At 43.2% G+C, this 14,031-nt stretch overlaps 1 protein-coding gene and 1 long non-coding RNA gene across 2 annotated transcripts in view; one reads left to right on the top strand and one right to left on the bottom strand.

Moving 5' to 3' along the window:
• Positions 1 to 1,057: 1,057 nt before the first annotated feature.
• On the top strand, positions 1,058 to 7,185 carry LOC144783195 (uncharacterized). Its single transcript, XR_013601420.1, has 3 exons — positions 1,058 to 1,205; positions 2,263 to 2,343; positions 7,103 to 7,185. It is a non-coding gene; the product is annotated as an uncharacterized LOC144783195 (long non-coding RNA).
• A 2,098-nt stretch (positions 7,186 to 9,283) lies between these two features.
• The window catches only part of LOC144783370 (TATA element modulatory factor-like), a 131,408-nt gene continuing 126,660 nt past the window's right edge, over positions 9,284 to 14,031 (bottom strand). The window contains exon 7 of the mRNA XM_078662376.1: positions 9,284 to 10,270. Within this exon, the coding sequence (XP_078518502.1) occupies positions 9,284 to 10,270 (987 nt within the window). The remainder of the gene's footprint in view (positions 10,271 to 14,031) is intronic.

Raw genomic sequence — 14,031 nt, 5'->3', positions numbered from 1 at the left:
TTCTCTCCAGTCAAGGCAGGTCTCAGGCAGCTGGGCGTCCTTCTGTAGTACCCCCAAGTCGTGGGGTGTACTGAAGAGTAGGCCTGAGGGTCCCATTGTTCTAGAGATAGGCTTTGATGTTGTTTAAAAATACATTTTACGCTACCAGGGCATGAAAAACTGAAAAGTACATGTTCAACTTTTGAAATGCAATGCACCCTGCCCTATCGACTGTTTATGCCTACCCCTCAGAGCCTGGGGCTGGTTGGTTTAGATCCAAGTGACGTTCTAAGCTTTTACACCATCCCAAATCATTGTTTGCTGACTTCCAAGGCATTATTGAAAAACTCTTCACAAGACCCTCTGTTTTCCAACTGTTCAATGCTTTATGGTAGCTCCCTGAAGCTAGTCGGTTAAAAATACACATTGGGTAATTACTGTTTTAATATTTCAGAAACTTGTAAAATTGAAACCTGAGGCCTATGTATTTTTTTAATATCCGTTTCATTACTTTACTGAGTTGGTAACCACTACTTCAGGATATAAAACAAGATTTGTAATGTAAGATGGAAAATTGAGAGAAAACATAACCCTTCAGCTGAGAATGAGCAAATAAATTGCTCAATACAAGAAAATGTATTTACAGCATTGTGGTCCGTGCTATCTGGGGTGCAACAGGAGTGCAATTTAGAAAGAATTAGTTGTTTTTTAACTTGGGTCATCTTTGACCTATGCATATTGCATCCAAAGATGCCTTAGTTGTTGCTTTGTTGTAAAGGATCAGTATTAGACTATTTTAAATGAAACGTGTAAAACATTTCATTTACACTCTCTGGTAAATGTAATTGAAACATTGTACAATAAGGGAAAGTAAAGCAGTTATAAAGCATTTTAAATCTCACTGTAATTAAATGTGTATGTTTACGAGCACTCCTTTTACTCATTCAGTATGATGGAATATTCTTTGACTGTTCTCATTGTATTATATTTGGGTCTGTGATGTAGTTCTTTTCTTATGGCTGAAGTCACAGTTTGTGAAGAATACTGAATGTTAACTTAAATTTTACTACAGATGTTGCAGCTAAATGTATTGTATTCTGTGCAGAATGGCTGTTGATGGTGGGTGTGGGGACTCAGGAGACTGGGAAGGTCGCTGGAACCATGTTAAGAAATTCCTCGAGCGATCAGGACCATTCACACATCCTGATTTCGAACCCAGCACTGAAGTGAGAAACATTTGGTTTAAATATTCTGATTTAAGTTGTATGGCGGTGCCATTGTTCTATGTATTTATTGCATACATTTGTTATTTCATTAAATTGTTAAAATATACTAGATCTATTAACTTATCCATATAACATTAAGGTTAATACATCTTTTGAATTTGCTGTTTATCATTTAGACAGTTATACAATGTTACTTTATAGTACGTCATGCTACTTATTAATGTTTCCATTTTAGGGTCTGCTCTTGAATATTACGTTTATTCAATATAGACTTGTGCTTGCATGTGGGAAAATTGTTTGTAGAAACCTTCCATTGATAAAAAATAAAACTTACTGTTTGTGTCGATGATTAGAAACATACAGACACTGCCCCTAGTCCTAAATCTAAGATGATATTTTGGCAGATGTTGCTCCATTACCTTCCTGATGGCTTTTGTCCCACTCACAACGGACGTTTGTCATTGTGTGAACATCCTCTGATGTAACATAGTTCTATAAACTGATACACAACCATTTTGTTTTCTATGTTATTTTTGTCACAGATATTTCCTTTTGATGTTTAGGGAGGCAGTGAAGGAAGCGGGTGCCATCATACTGTGTGATTAAGCACACAAAGAAAACTTTCTTCCTACAGTGGAAACTAGGATTCTTTCCTGTCGGATCATCCTTTTTTCCCTGTAGTGGTTGGTAAAATGGTTACATTCAGTAATGTAATGTACATTACAGCTTCTCACAGTTCACATACACAACTGGGTCCAGCCGAGAGTACGATCATAAATGTTCAGAGAGCGGGTATACAGAGGTTGGCGAGATTAGCTTTTTGCTCTCCTTGATCAAACTCCTCCTGCCTCCTCCTCATGCAACACTGGCCCAGTTAAGTGGAGAATGCTGGTTGAAAACTGCACCGACTACCACCTCCACCCAGGATGCAGTCTTTCCAGAATGTATTACTCTTTAATGTTTTAAACCCTTTTATAATTGTTCAGGAACAGATTGTATTTCATTGCATTTGTGATGCTCATTTATTTAGAATTGTAATATATTTTTCTTTTTTCAGTCTCTCCAATTTTTATTAGAGTCCTGCAAAGTTCTTGTCATTGGGGCCGGAGGATTGGGATGTGAACTACTAAAAAATTTGGTAACTAAACCTATTAATGTCTTCCAGCATAATTCATTGCTTTTTTGTATTTTGTTGCATGTTTTGCATTGTTCTAGTTATTACTAATGCTACTTTGAAAGCAGCTGTATGTTTAACATTGATATTTCATGGACATAGCTCTGCATGTTTTTTGTGGTTCCAGAATTGTACGTCTTCATAAACTAAGGTTTTATATCATAGTTTCTGCATTTCAGTATGCGTCAGCCTCCTTATTCAATAGTGGAAAAAAGCAAATTTCCCTTGATTACTTAGTCTGCTATTTTCTTAAGTGTGAGATACCATTTACCAATAAGGTGTTTTTCTTGGTGTCTTGGTGCTAGATTGCTTACAACCTCTTAACTCTGGTACATTAGGACAGTGTTTTGGGTTCATAAATCATATTGCCTTATAATGCGGTTTACTCAAAATTGAATGAATTGGGTATTAAAGACAAGCTGTGAATTAAAAGGGTTAGTAACCACGTGACTATCCCATTCAGATGAAACCTTTTTTCAGCACTTATGACTCTGAAGAGCTTAGTTATTCACTAGTAAAAGAAAAACCTAAAAAACTTTGCATGGTGCCTCCAAACAGAGTGCAGTAGCGACTGAATACTTGGGTGCCTGCTTGTGCAGCGTTCCTCTGACAGCTAGCAGTGTAATCTGCCTGAGGTCTATGCTTCGGAAGATGGTAGTCTCCAGCTAGCCAGCCCATGTATGAGGACCTGATGGGGCCTGGTTGGATTTTCTCCACGGTGGGCAACTGTTATTTTAATTTGGGCTAAAAATTGAGTTTATTACTGCTCTGGCCACCCCAAGCTTTGAACCACGTGGATGACCTCGTTGGCTGTTGTTGGTTGCGTTGTGCCTTCTGGGCACTGCAGCCATGGGAGTTTTATGGGGGAATGTCATTGAGAAGGTGTTCTTGACATCGGGTTGGGTGGTAACGGCAACAACAACACAGTACGAAATATTGGCATGATAGGCATTAGTGTGCAAAGATCTTTGTCACTTAAGATGATGACACCGACTGAGGGAGTTGATCAACAAAGACACACCTTGCTCGAGAGCGTCCCTGCAGCCTTTCTCTTAGCTAGTCATATTTTTTTCCCCGCTTACTCTAGGGGGCTAAATATTCTAATCAAAAAGTTGCATTCCAAACATCTTGACAGTATTTCAGCTCAGGAGGGACAATATGTAATTGTTCATAGGGATACTTGTGTACCTCATATTTGGGTTTGGGTTCCAGAGTAGAGTGCTACTCACCGAATAGCTCTTAAACACCGAATCAGGGTTAGCAAGCGCTAAATAAATGCAAACCTTTACCCTTTTCAATCCCTCCACTATCCTTCTCAACCCAAACAACAAACTAATATACCCACAGCTCAAATGACTTAATATTTCACAGTTCACCACCAATCCTTTTATGGGTTATGGAGTAGCGTGCTACTCACCTAAAACGTGCTTCAACACCTAGTCAGGGGTATTAGGCGCTATGTAAATGTAATTACAGTACATATCACTTTCAAATTATGACAGTCCTGAACTTCTCACTAATGTAATGACGAAATCCATTGTCCCCCCACAGTTAATTATATGGGCCGGTGAATTTAACCTTACTTTACATTATGAACTATATATTATGGGAAGTGGGGCTCAAAAAGCAAAATCTAGCGAGAGATTTGCTGCTTAATATTAATGCGCCAGCATGAGCTATTAAACCTTTTGTGAATCTGTTGTCTTGTAGCCAGGGAATTCAGGTTTCATTCTGCCACATAGATCATCTAGAATAGATTTTTGGCTGGGTACTAGAGATGTGGCAGGCTGGATTAGTTCCATTGCACATCTTCTAAGGGCGCTCACTGACCATTCCCCTGTCAGTGCTTTCCCTCGTTGTACACACACATTGGATATGGAGCATATAGCCATTAGTCCTGCTTGACTTCACTAAGAGAGGAGATTATACACAAAACAAAATCTGTCGTACTTTGAAATAAATCAAAGATCTGTTGCCACTTATGCTCCACAGAGGAAGCTGTTTAAAACTTATTCAGGGTGAATGCCTTGCGAAGGGCTGCATAATGTTTAAGTCGATTTGCAGTAGGTTGAGTACACTAGGAAAATAAAGGCACAAAGTCATTGGAACATGCCCACAACTTTTCAAAGACACCAGCATCTTATTAGTCTAGCACTCCAAATTTGTCCGTGCCTCTGATTTTTCTTGTGCATGTATGTTTTATAGTGCATATGTCGTAGTACATGCACTTGCTACAGAATGTAGTTTGGCGCAACCAAGCATATGATTTATGCTCCTGGCTATGTTTTTTTTTTTTTAAACAAATTTTATTGAATTGTCAGACCAGCAATACCATAAAACATCAGTGCATATACAACCTCAATTGCCGATTCCTTAGTGCAGCACATAAGAGCCCCTTCACAAAGGTGACGCATTCAGATGTATATATCTGCTTCATGGTTCTAAAAACCCGCTACTAGGCCATTCATACGTTACATACTATCAGTAAGCTGTGCACTTTTGCTAGCTTTACAATATGCACCTGGCTATGTTTTAGCAATATTTGGCTGATGTTGGCAGTGCTCAGAAAAATTAGCAGTTCCTAAGCGTATGATAGCATTCTCCTTCATTAAATTGCAATATCTGTGCGAATGATTTTGTATACACCGCTTACCTTCTTATTTACTATTACCTTTGGCTTCTAATGGCAATAGCAGCTGCATGATTGCAACATCTGTGCGTATGATTTTGTATACACCGCTTACCTTCTAATTTACAATAGCCTTTGGCATTTAATGACAATAGCAGCTGCAGGGCCTCAGTAAGTGGGCATGTGGCGGCAGGAGCACCTGTGCTTACTCTTGCCAGTAGTTTTCAGATGAAAAGATATGGGCAATTTGTGACAGTGACTAACGTGTGGCATCGCGTGGCACAATGGGTGACCACTTCTGGCATGGGCCTACATGCCGAACTTATAGAGTACAATCTTAGCTATATAGCAAATGATTTCTGTACAAACCAGGATGAATGCGGCAGTGAGAGAAGGATGTAGAGATGATTTGAGCAGGTGAATATCACCAGAAGATGGAGGAGCGCAAGAGAGGGATTGGGATGTTTGGGGTGGGTCTTCATCGGATGGGTATTCAGTTTACCTTCTGTCTATGAATTGGTGAAGGCAGGGTGTATGACGAGATTGCACTTGGGAGGGAATTTCATGCTCATGACTGGTATCAGAAGTTTGCATAGCTGGTGTGGTAGATATCCTGGCATATTATGTGTGAACCTGCACACATAAGATGTCTGTTTCATAAATGGCTTCCTGGATGTGTGTTCTCTGTATATTCATAGGTCGCTGCATTCCTGTTGTGTAGGTCATCTGCTGCTTGTGGTTACTTGTAATCAACAGAGACCACCTGAAAATAAATCAGTAGTAATTCCGATGTTGTTGGAATATACTCAGTGTGTTAAAATGCCCCTCACACACCAAAAGGGCCATTGGTGTCATGCTTCATCATCGGGGTCTTCCCGCCCCCGCTGCGGGACGGGGCAGTGCTGCGACAAGCGACTACGCCGGAGCACCTTTTTGTTGTGAGTGCTATGTGAGTGAAATGAGGTGAGTGTCAGTGGGGTCAGGAGTGATACGAGTGAGAATAAAAGATACCTGGCCTAGTGTTAGAAAAAACTATTTAATAGGCACTGGCTGGTATCGTTAAAAAGGGTGAGGCGGAGGGCAAGAGCGGGTTACTAGTCTTGCTCTCCTGTGTGGGTCAACATGTTTCGGGGCGACATGCCCCTTCGTCAGGACCGGGTATATAGATCCCCCTGTCACTCACTAATGTGCTCCCACAGATGGAGAGTGTAATGTATTATCAATGTGTATAGATAAACTTTATAGATAAATGTGTAAAAGCTAAATCAGAAATTCTGATGATATAAGCTTTTGAAATGAGGAGGCAATGCCCCATGAGCCAAGCTGGGCGAAGGGTACACAGGGTCCAATCAACCCCAACACCTCAGTGCTTCCTCCTTCGTCAGTGGCTTCCGCTCACATAGCACTCACAACAAAAAGGTGCTCCGGCGTAGTCGCTTGTCGCAGCACTGCCCCGTCCCGCAGCGGGGGCGGGAAGACCCCGATGATGAAGCATGACACCAAGGGCCCTTTTGGTGTGTGAGGAGTATTTTAACACACTGAGTATATTCCAACAACATCGGAATATCTACTGATTTATTTTCAGGTGGTCTCTGTTGATTACTCATACTTTCATAAGAGGAGGATTAGCCCACCGCGGTGCTGAGTTGCACCACCTCTTCACTCCCTTTTTTGATATCCCTTAGGCTTGTGGTTACTTGTCACTGACAACAAAACGTTCCCATCTCATCCTAGCATTCTCTTTTCCATACCATTGTCCTCACTGCACATCGGAGCTCTCCTATCGCAGTCACACTCTTTATGGCCCAGCTCACTCTGCCTCCACACAACCCTCCCAGTCTTTCTTCCAGTTTAAGCATTTCAAAACCAATACATTTTGTCATCCTATCTTTGAATTTTCTCTGCTGGATTTGGGTTGTTTCTTAGGTTCCTTAAGCCTTCAAGTTCACTGCTTCCAACTCCTTGCTCCTTCTTTTGGAGCTGCCTTTTGCTTGTTTTCGAGATTTTAACATCGTATTGAGAACTATAAACTGTTTGCCGTTGTTCAGTTAAACTTCAACTCATTTTTCTATCTCTACGTTTTTGTTTTTGCAGGCATTATCTGGCTTCAGGCAAATCCATGTTATCGATATGGATACCATTGATGTTTCTAACTTAAACAGACAGTTCTTATTCAGGTATTTTTGTTTCTTCGTAGAAGAATTTCCCATTAGTACTGATGTGTTTTTAATGTGGCAACACTAGATTTCAAATAAAATGCCTCCAACCCACTAATCCTCATAGGGCATAGTTTTACATTTCCTCTGGTTGTGAGTGAACAAATTAAGTTTTTTAAACTCTAGTAATTATAACCGCCCGGCAACATGTCTGCCGGGCATAGGGACTTCACGTATTGTCACTGTGATCCAGGTACTGTATCAGACATGTTCCATGGCTGCCATATCTCCTTTTCATGTCACTGGTTACAAAGGGGGGAAACCCAAATGCTGAAGGAATGACAATAAAAAGACGGGCCTGACACTTATTATATACAGGTAAATGTTTTGGAAAATATGTGGATTTCTTTTTGAAAATGCAATGAAATTTCCCTGAATAAATGAATGAATGAATGAATGCATGAAATAATATTTATACTGCGCAACTAAAACCCGAAGGCATCAAGGCGCCTAACAAAACAGATCAAAACAGAAAGGTAGAACACAACTACAAATATGCCTTCGCGAAAAGCCGGGTTTTCAGAGCCTTTCTAAATAACTGCATGGTGGGGAGGGACTTAAGTTCCACCGGAAGAGTATTCCACCACTTGGATGCCAGAGTGGAAAAGGCTTTGCCGCCCCATTTAGCTCTACGAGTGCGTGGAACTGATAACAAAAATGTGTTGGTAGAGCGCAAGTTCCTAGTGGGGCTATAGAGGGACAGGATGGATCCAATCCCAGTAGAGCTGCCTCTAGCCAAGGCCCCGAAGGTCATACACAGAGTTTTAAAAAGAATCCGATCTTCAATGGGGAGCCAGTGTAGCGATTTTCTGGCGGAGGTGGCCGAGGCACGTCTGGGCAGATCTAATACAAATTTTGCCGCAGCGTTCTGGACCATCTGCAAGCGCTGCAGCAGGCCCTTATTTAGTCCCGCATACAGCGCATTGCAATAGTCCAGACGGGAGCCAATAAGTGCGACCACAACTTGTTTTCTCGCCGGCTGAGAGAGATAGTGTCTAATTTTCCTCAGTACATAGATTATGCCCCAGCAGGTTGAGACTGTTCTATTGACCTGTTGACGCATGCTGAGGGTAGGATCAATCAGAACTCCTAGATTTTTGGCCAATGTGGCAGGGACAGGCTCCCAGTGAGTCCGGCCACCAATTCGCCGACCATATCTCTTCCTTTCCTCCGAACACCATGACCTCCGTCTTCTCCCCATTTAGCTTCAATGAATTGCAAATCATCCATTGAGCGACTGCCTCCATGCAAGATCTAAAATTGGAGGCTGGCCGGCTGGGAGAGAGAGACGAGGATCTGGGTGTCATCGGCATAGGAAACTACCTCCATCCCGAAAGATCTAATCAGTCTGGCAAGTGGGGTCACATAGATGTTGAAAAGGGTCGGACTTAATGCCGACCCCTGAGGGACCCCACAATGCACAGCCAGGGATGGAGATAGGAAATCCCCCAACATCACCCTCTGCTCTCTCTGGTCGAGGAAGGAGGTCAGCAAACGCAGGGCAGACCCCTCAACCCCAATCTCCCTCAGGCGAGATGTTAAAACCGAGGGAGAAAGGGTGTCGAAGGCAGCCGTGAGATCTAGCAGGATCAGGAGGGTGGTCAGGCCCTTATCAGAACGTGTGCGGATATTGTCCAGCACTATGGTGAGGGCAGACTCGGTGCTATGTTCCCTCCTGAAACCATGCTGCGAGTAATCCAGCTGACCTGAACTTTCCATGAAGCCCGCGAGATGCTTATTCAGATGGGTTTCCAGCATCTTCGCCGGAGCAGGGAGCAGTGAGATAGGGCGGAAGTTCTTTAATGCCCCAGGGTCGAGAGATGGTTTCTTAAGCAATGGCTTTACCACTGCCCTCTTCCATTGCTGAGGGAAGATGCCGTCCCTCATAGCCCTGTTCATAATCTCAACAAGCGGGGGCAGGAGAGATTCCCTGCACTGCTTGAGGATCTTAAGCGGGCATGCATCTAATGGGGAACCAGACCTAGTTTTATTCAGGAGATTCTCTAATTCCTGAAGAGAAAGTGGAGGAAAGAAGGCAAGGCGCCCCAAGGAAAAGTTCTCAGCAGGAACTGGTGCAGAAACAGGGGACAGAGGGCTCAGTAATAAAAGTCCTCTGCGGCTCTAAAGCTGAATAAATATCAGCGATCTTAGACTGAAAGAAAAGAGCTAAGTTGTTACAAAGTTGCTGAGAGGTAATGACAGGGTCCGGGATCTGCAGGGATGTGAGAGAGTCAACAATCTTGAAGAGCTCTTTCGGGGAGGAGAGTGAAACAGTGAGAGCCGTAAAATATTCCTGTTTCGCCCTTATTACCTCCCCCTTATAGCCCCTCAGTAAGATCTTATGCGCCTCTTTGTCCCTTAGATCCCAGCTGGTATGCCAGAGATGCTCCTGTCTCCTGACTCCCTGCCTAAGGAGTCTTAGGTGCTCAGAGATCCATGGAGCCGATGCTTTTTTCCTCGCCGAATTTCGCAACCGGGCAGGAGCCAGTTCGTCAAATGCCATAGTATCGGCCTTTTCAAACTGGGAAACCGCCAGATGAACGTCTTCCTCTTGAGAGGTGGACATACTAGAAATCCAGGGGGCAAGGGAGCTATTAGAGATGTTTTTAAAATTACTCCGTGGTTCCATTTTACTCGGGATCTTTTCGTTCCTGACAGCAATCAGACAGGTCATTTCAATCGGTACAGCAAAGTGATCTGACCAGGAGAGAGGAAGGGGGTCCTTTACAACCAACCTACCGTCATTAGAGAAGACCCCATCAAGCGTATGGCCCGCTTGATGGGTGGCACCTCTCACAAGCTGATTCAACCCACAGGCGGACATGGCATCCAGCAGGGCGAGAGTATCACTAGCCTCCAACTTCTCTAAGTGATAATTCAAATCTCCCAAGATCGTTAGCTGTTCATGGCCAAAATAGGGTTCAAGGATGTGCAGCAGTTGTTGTCCAAAATCAGCTCTGGGGCCGGGGGGACGATATATCAGGATCCCATTAAATGGGGTTTTGGAGACGCCCTTTAGAGAGAAGTATAGGGCCTGGAAATTATCCTGAGAATCCGATAAAGGTAGGGTGTGACAGTGAAAGCTATCTTTATAGAGGATAGCCAGCCCTCCTCCTACCCTGCCTATTCTATCCAACCGCGCCAGAAAATAGCCCTCTGGAACTGCCTCAACAAGATCTGGGTCAGAAGAATCCTTTGCCCACGTTTCGGTGACAAATACCCACGAGGGCCTTGTATCCAGCACAAACTCTTTGAAAGCGATATTATGCTTGATTAGCGAGCGGCCATTAATAAGGAAGCCGTCTTCTCTCACAGTACTGCCTCTTTTGTTGGTATAGTATCCCGATGGGTGGGGTGACGGAGGGAGGCTGGAGTCCCCAGAGCCCTCAAAAGAACACCCGCAACATAAAGGGTGAGAGATGGCCTCCGGGGAGGTTTTAAAATGACATGGGAGCCAAGATGGTTTTAAGTTAAGCAGGTCATAACTAGAATACCTGACTGCCGTAGAGTTTTCCTCAAGGCGACCCGATGACCAGCCGTCCAGCCCGTCCTCAGCGCGGATGGGCGTGACCCTGGCGTGACCCTGGCGTGACTCTGGCGTGACTCTGGCGTCACTCCGGCACACACGCAGCGCGCACACGCTGCGCACCATTATATCGAGTTTAAATAGGGCTCTAGCTAGTCCACCTGACTGCTAGAGCGCAGAGTGAGGCGTGAGCTTCCCTGAATTCCCCCCCAAGATGGCGCTCACCAGAGTAGAAAGCGCGAAGGACAATCCGCCTAAATAGCGGTGCGGGGCACATTTAAGGTGCGGCAATGCGGAGGGGAGGTTAAAAACAAGGTAAGAATGTAGTCACACACAAAATAAAAATATTACGAAAAAACAAGAGTAATTAAAAGCCCTGAGGCGTCTTAAGGCAAAGCGCAGCGCGCAGTAGTGAGGAGCCTAACCCTTAAAAACTTCGTTGGTAGTTGTGGTCCAACAAAACTGCATTAAGTAAACAGACAGACAGATTCTTTATTAATAGTAAAATATGCATTTAATTGTAGAAGCAGAACAGTAGGTTTGTCAGTTTTGTAAGGTGTTGCAAGTAATAACTTGCTTCTCAGAACAGCCTACTTTACAAAGCCTTCCAGAATAGCATTGAATTGTTTTTCATGATGGGCTGAAAGATTCTCTGTCCTGCCATTGGTGTCCCAAGCTACATCCCCATACTCTGATTGTTTTTCTAGGATCTAGTTAGTTTTTTTCCCTTAAAATAATGCCCAATGATCAGAATTGAGATGGGTCTTTACATCTCTCTTGTTGAAGAGAAAATGCTTGTGATCAGGGTAAGAGTATCCTCTCTACATCGGCATTGTAGGTTTCAATGCAGGCCCCCCTGTAAGAGAGCCAAACGGCACAATTCAATATGTATATGTTTACATTTTTGGGTGGCACCATTCGGAGTTTTTGGACCTAAAGTGCACTTTTTGGTATTTTGTGGTACTTTAGGATCGTTCTTCTTTCATGCAGGAAGGCCCTTCTCATGCTGGTCTTACCCCCATGTAAATTGGCCAGATTATCTGTTGTCATGCAGTCAGCTAGGTTGCCGTTTGGAACAATTGGGTTTCTCTATGTTGGTGGCCAAAGGCACGACCAATAAGCCTTGTTCCTGTCTTATAACATTCATTGTTTCAATGGCTTAATGCAAGCCAACATTATTTCAGAGATTTTTTTAAAGTTATTTGGCCATAAGCAAGGCTTACTCTGTAGAAAACTACAAAGGTCACCAATTTACAGTAAGCTTTATCGTATCAGCAACTGTCACATCAATTAAAAGAAAATCTTTCCCATAAAATCCATGCATATAAAACAACTTAAAATAACTTCAGTTAATTATGACACATCTTGGACAGTACAAGTGCATGTAACAAAATGTGAGTGCGTATTAAAAATGGCTACCAATAGAGCAAGAAGAGAACAGCAACTAGACTTTGAAATTAGGAGATAGTGGTCTCCAGGCTGAAAGACCGGACAATGCCATGCTTGAGCCTATGTGCATGACTATAATAAATAAATGTGAGCGGGACAATTTGGGACATCAGTCGATCAGAACACTTAATCACACTACAGCCTCAAACAGTGCTAATGCCGCAATTAAAGCACAGATGCAAGTTAGAATCAGCAATCAGTAGAGCCAGAAAATGACAGCTATTCTTGCATGTTAAGGGGGGAAGGACAACAAGGTAGGTGCCCAGCCAGGGCCGAGCCTGAGCCTAATTGCTGATCACATTAATTAAAATAATAAAGTGCATAAGCCAATATCAGATACTCATCTTATGGGAAATCTGCCCCAGTTTAACGACATGGGTCCAAAGTTTGGGTCTTGTGTACAAGGATGAATGTCGCTTAGCATACCGAAGTAAAAGTTAGACTTCCGGGAAAGTGAAGATCCAACCCAGTGTGATTCAGTGATACATTAGTTGTGTGGCCATGCTAGTTAGAAATAGCACAGGTTCATTTTACATGTTTCTGACCTCTTTTTCTGACTGGGTGACCTACGCACTGTTGGTGGACTAATGTATGTAAGCTGTTCTATATGGTAATGCTGACATAATCCTGGCGGGATCAATTGCATCATAGCTTGCTGTGACCGTTAATAACACAACTCCGACTTGGACACCTTTTCTTTCATTCCTTTCTGAGCTTGAAAGCACCAATGATGATAACAGGGCAATCCTGGTGAGTACCTGCCAGGTTCCCGTTGGTGGTGCGCCCGTGAGGTGTTTTCTCGCTCTCACTCACATTTTTTGTCATTTATGTAACACGGGTGACACTAAAGTGTATAAGTGTTTATGTCTCACAACTGAATTGATTTCTTTGGAACAGGCGTATGCTAAAAAAGGCACCATCCAGGGCTATACCGACTACCCCAACTAATTAAAGATAAGGGAGTTGCTCTTTGCAATATTGTTGCAAAAACTGGTATGTCCCCAATAGAAGGATAGGTTTTCATGTGCCTAAACAGGTCTAGGTCTTGTATTCGTATGTCCTATTTTTTGTCAGCCAGTAATATAATACCTACATAAATAAAGGTCATGGTGGAGTAACATAGCATCAAGCAACATTTAATAGCCACAGACTTTTAGGTCCTAGTAAACCCTTTGTGAATTGATAGTGGATTGGTAAGTGATATGTAATGTGGCCCTAAAAAATGGTGGACAGTGTGTGCCTTCATGGACAAGTTACTTACCTTCGGCAATGCCGTATTTGGTAGAGACATGCTCTAGCAGAAGATTCCTTACCTTTGAATTTCGCAGGCGTCAGTCTGTATTCTGAAGATTTTTCTTCAAGCAGTACTCCTGCGCATCATTAGGAGGCATCAGTTGACTCCGCGTGAAGTCGCTGGTGTCGTCTATACTGTAGTGACGTCTGCATCACCTATGTAGCAAACACCTTGGCATGCTGATGTTTGTTACTTTTCACGAGTTTCAACGGAGCAATAAAGTGCACCAATATTGGTGTGTTTTAACAACTAGGGTCCTGAAAGGAATCAGCCCTTATCGTAGATACCCGTCTGCAGTGCAGGGAGGATCAGTGGGTTGGTAAGGAACCTGAGGTTAGATCATGTGTCTACAAGATGAGGCGTTACCAAAGGTAATTAACTTGTCCATCTGATAGACATCTAGCCGTAGACTCCTTACCTTTGAATAGATACATAAGCATAGCCATCTCCAGAGAAGGGACTGCGGACTCGTTTAGACCAGAAAGTCCTGCAAGATAGACTGACCAAAGAGTCCTTCCCTGCAGACTGAGTGTCAAGG

This window comes from Lissotriton helveticus, chromosome 9, assembly GCF_964261635.1.
Source record: "Lissotriton helveticus chromosome 9, aLisHel1.1, whole genome shotgun sequence".
Classification (NCBI taxonomy): domain Eukaryota; kingdom Metazoa; phylum Chordata; class Amphibia; order Caudata; family Salamandridae; genus Lissotriton; species Lissotriton helveticus.
The sequence above is the reverse complement of the archived record's forward strand: the minus strand, read 5'-3'. Positions and strand labels throughout refer to the sequence as shown.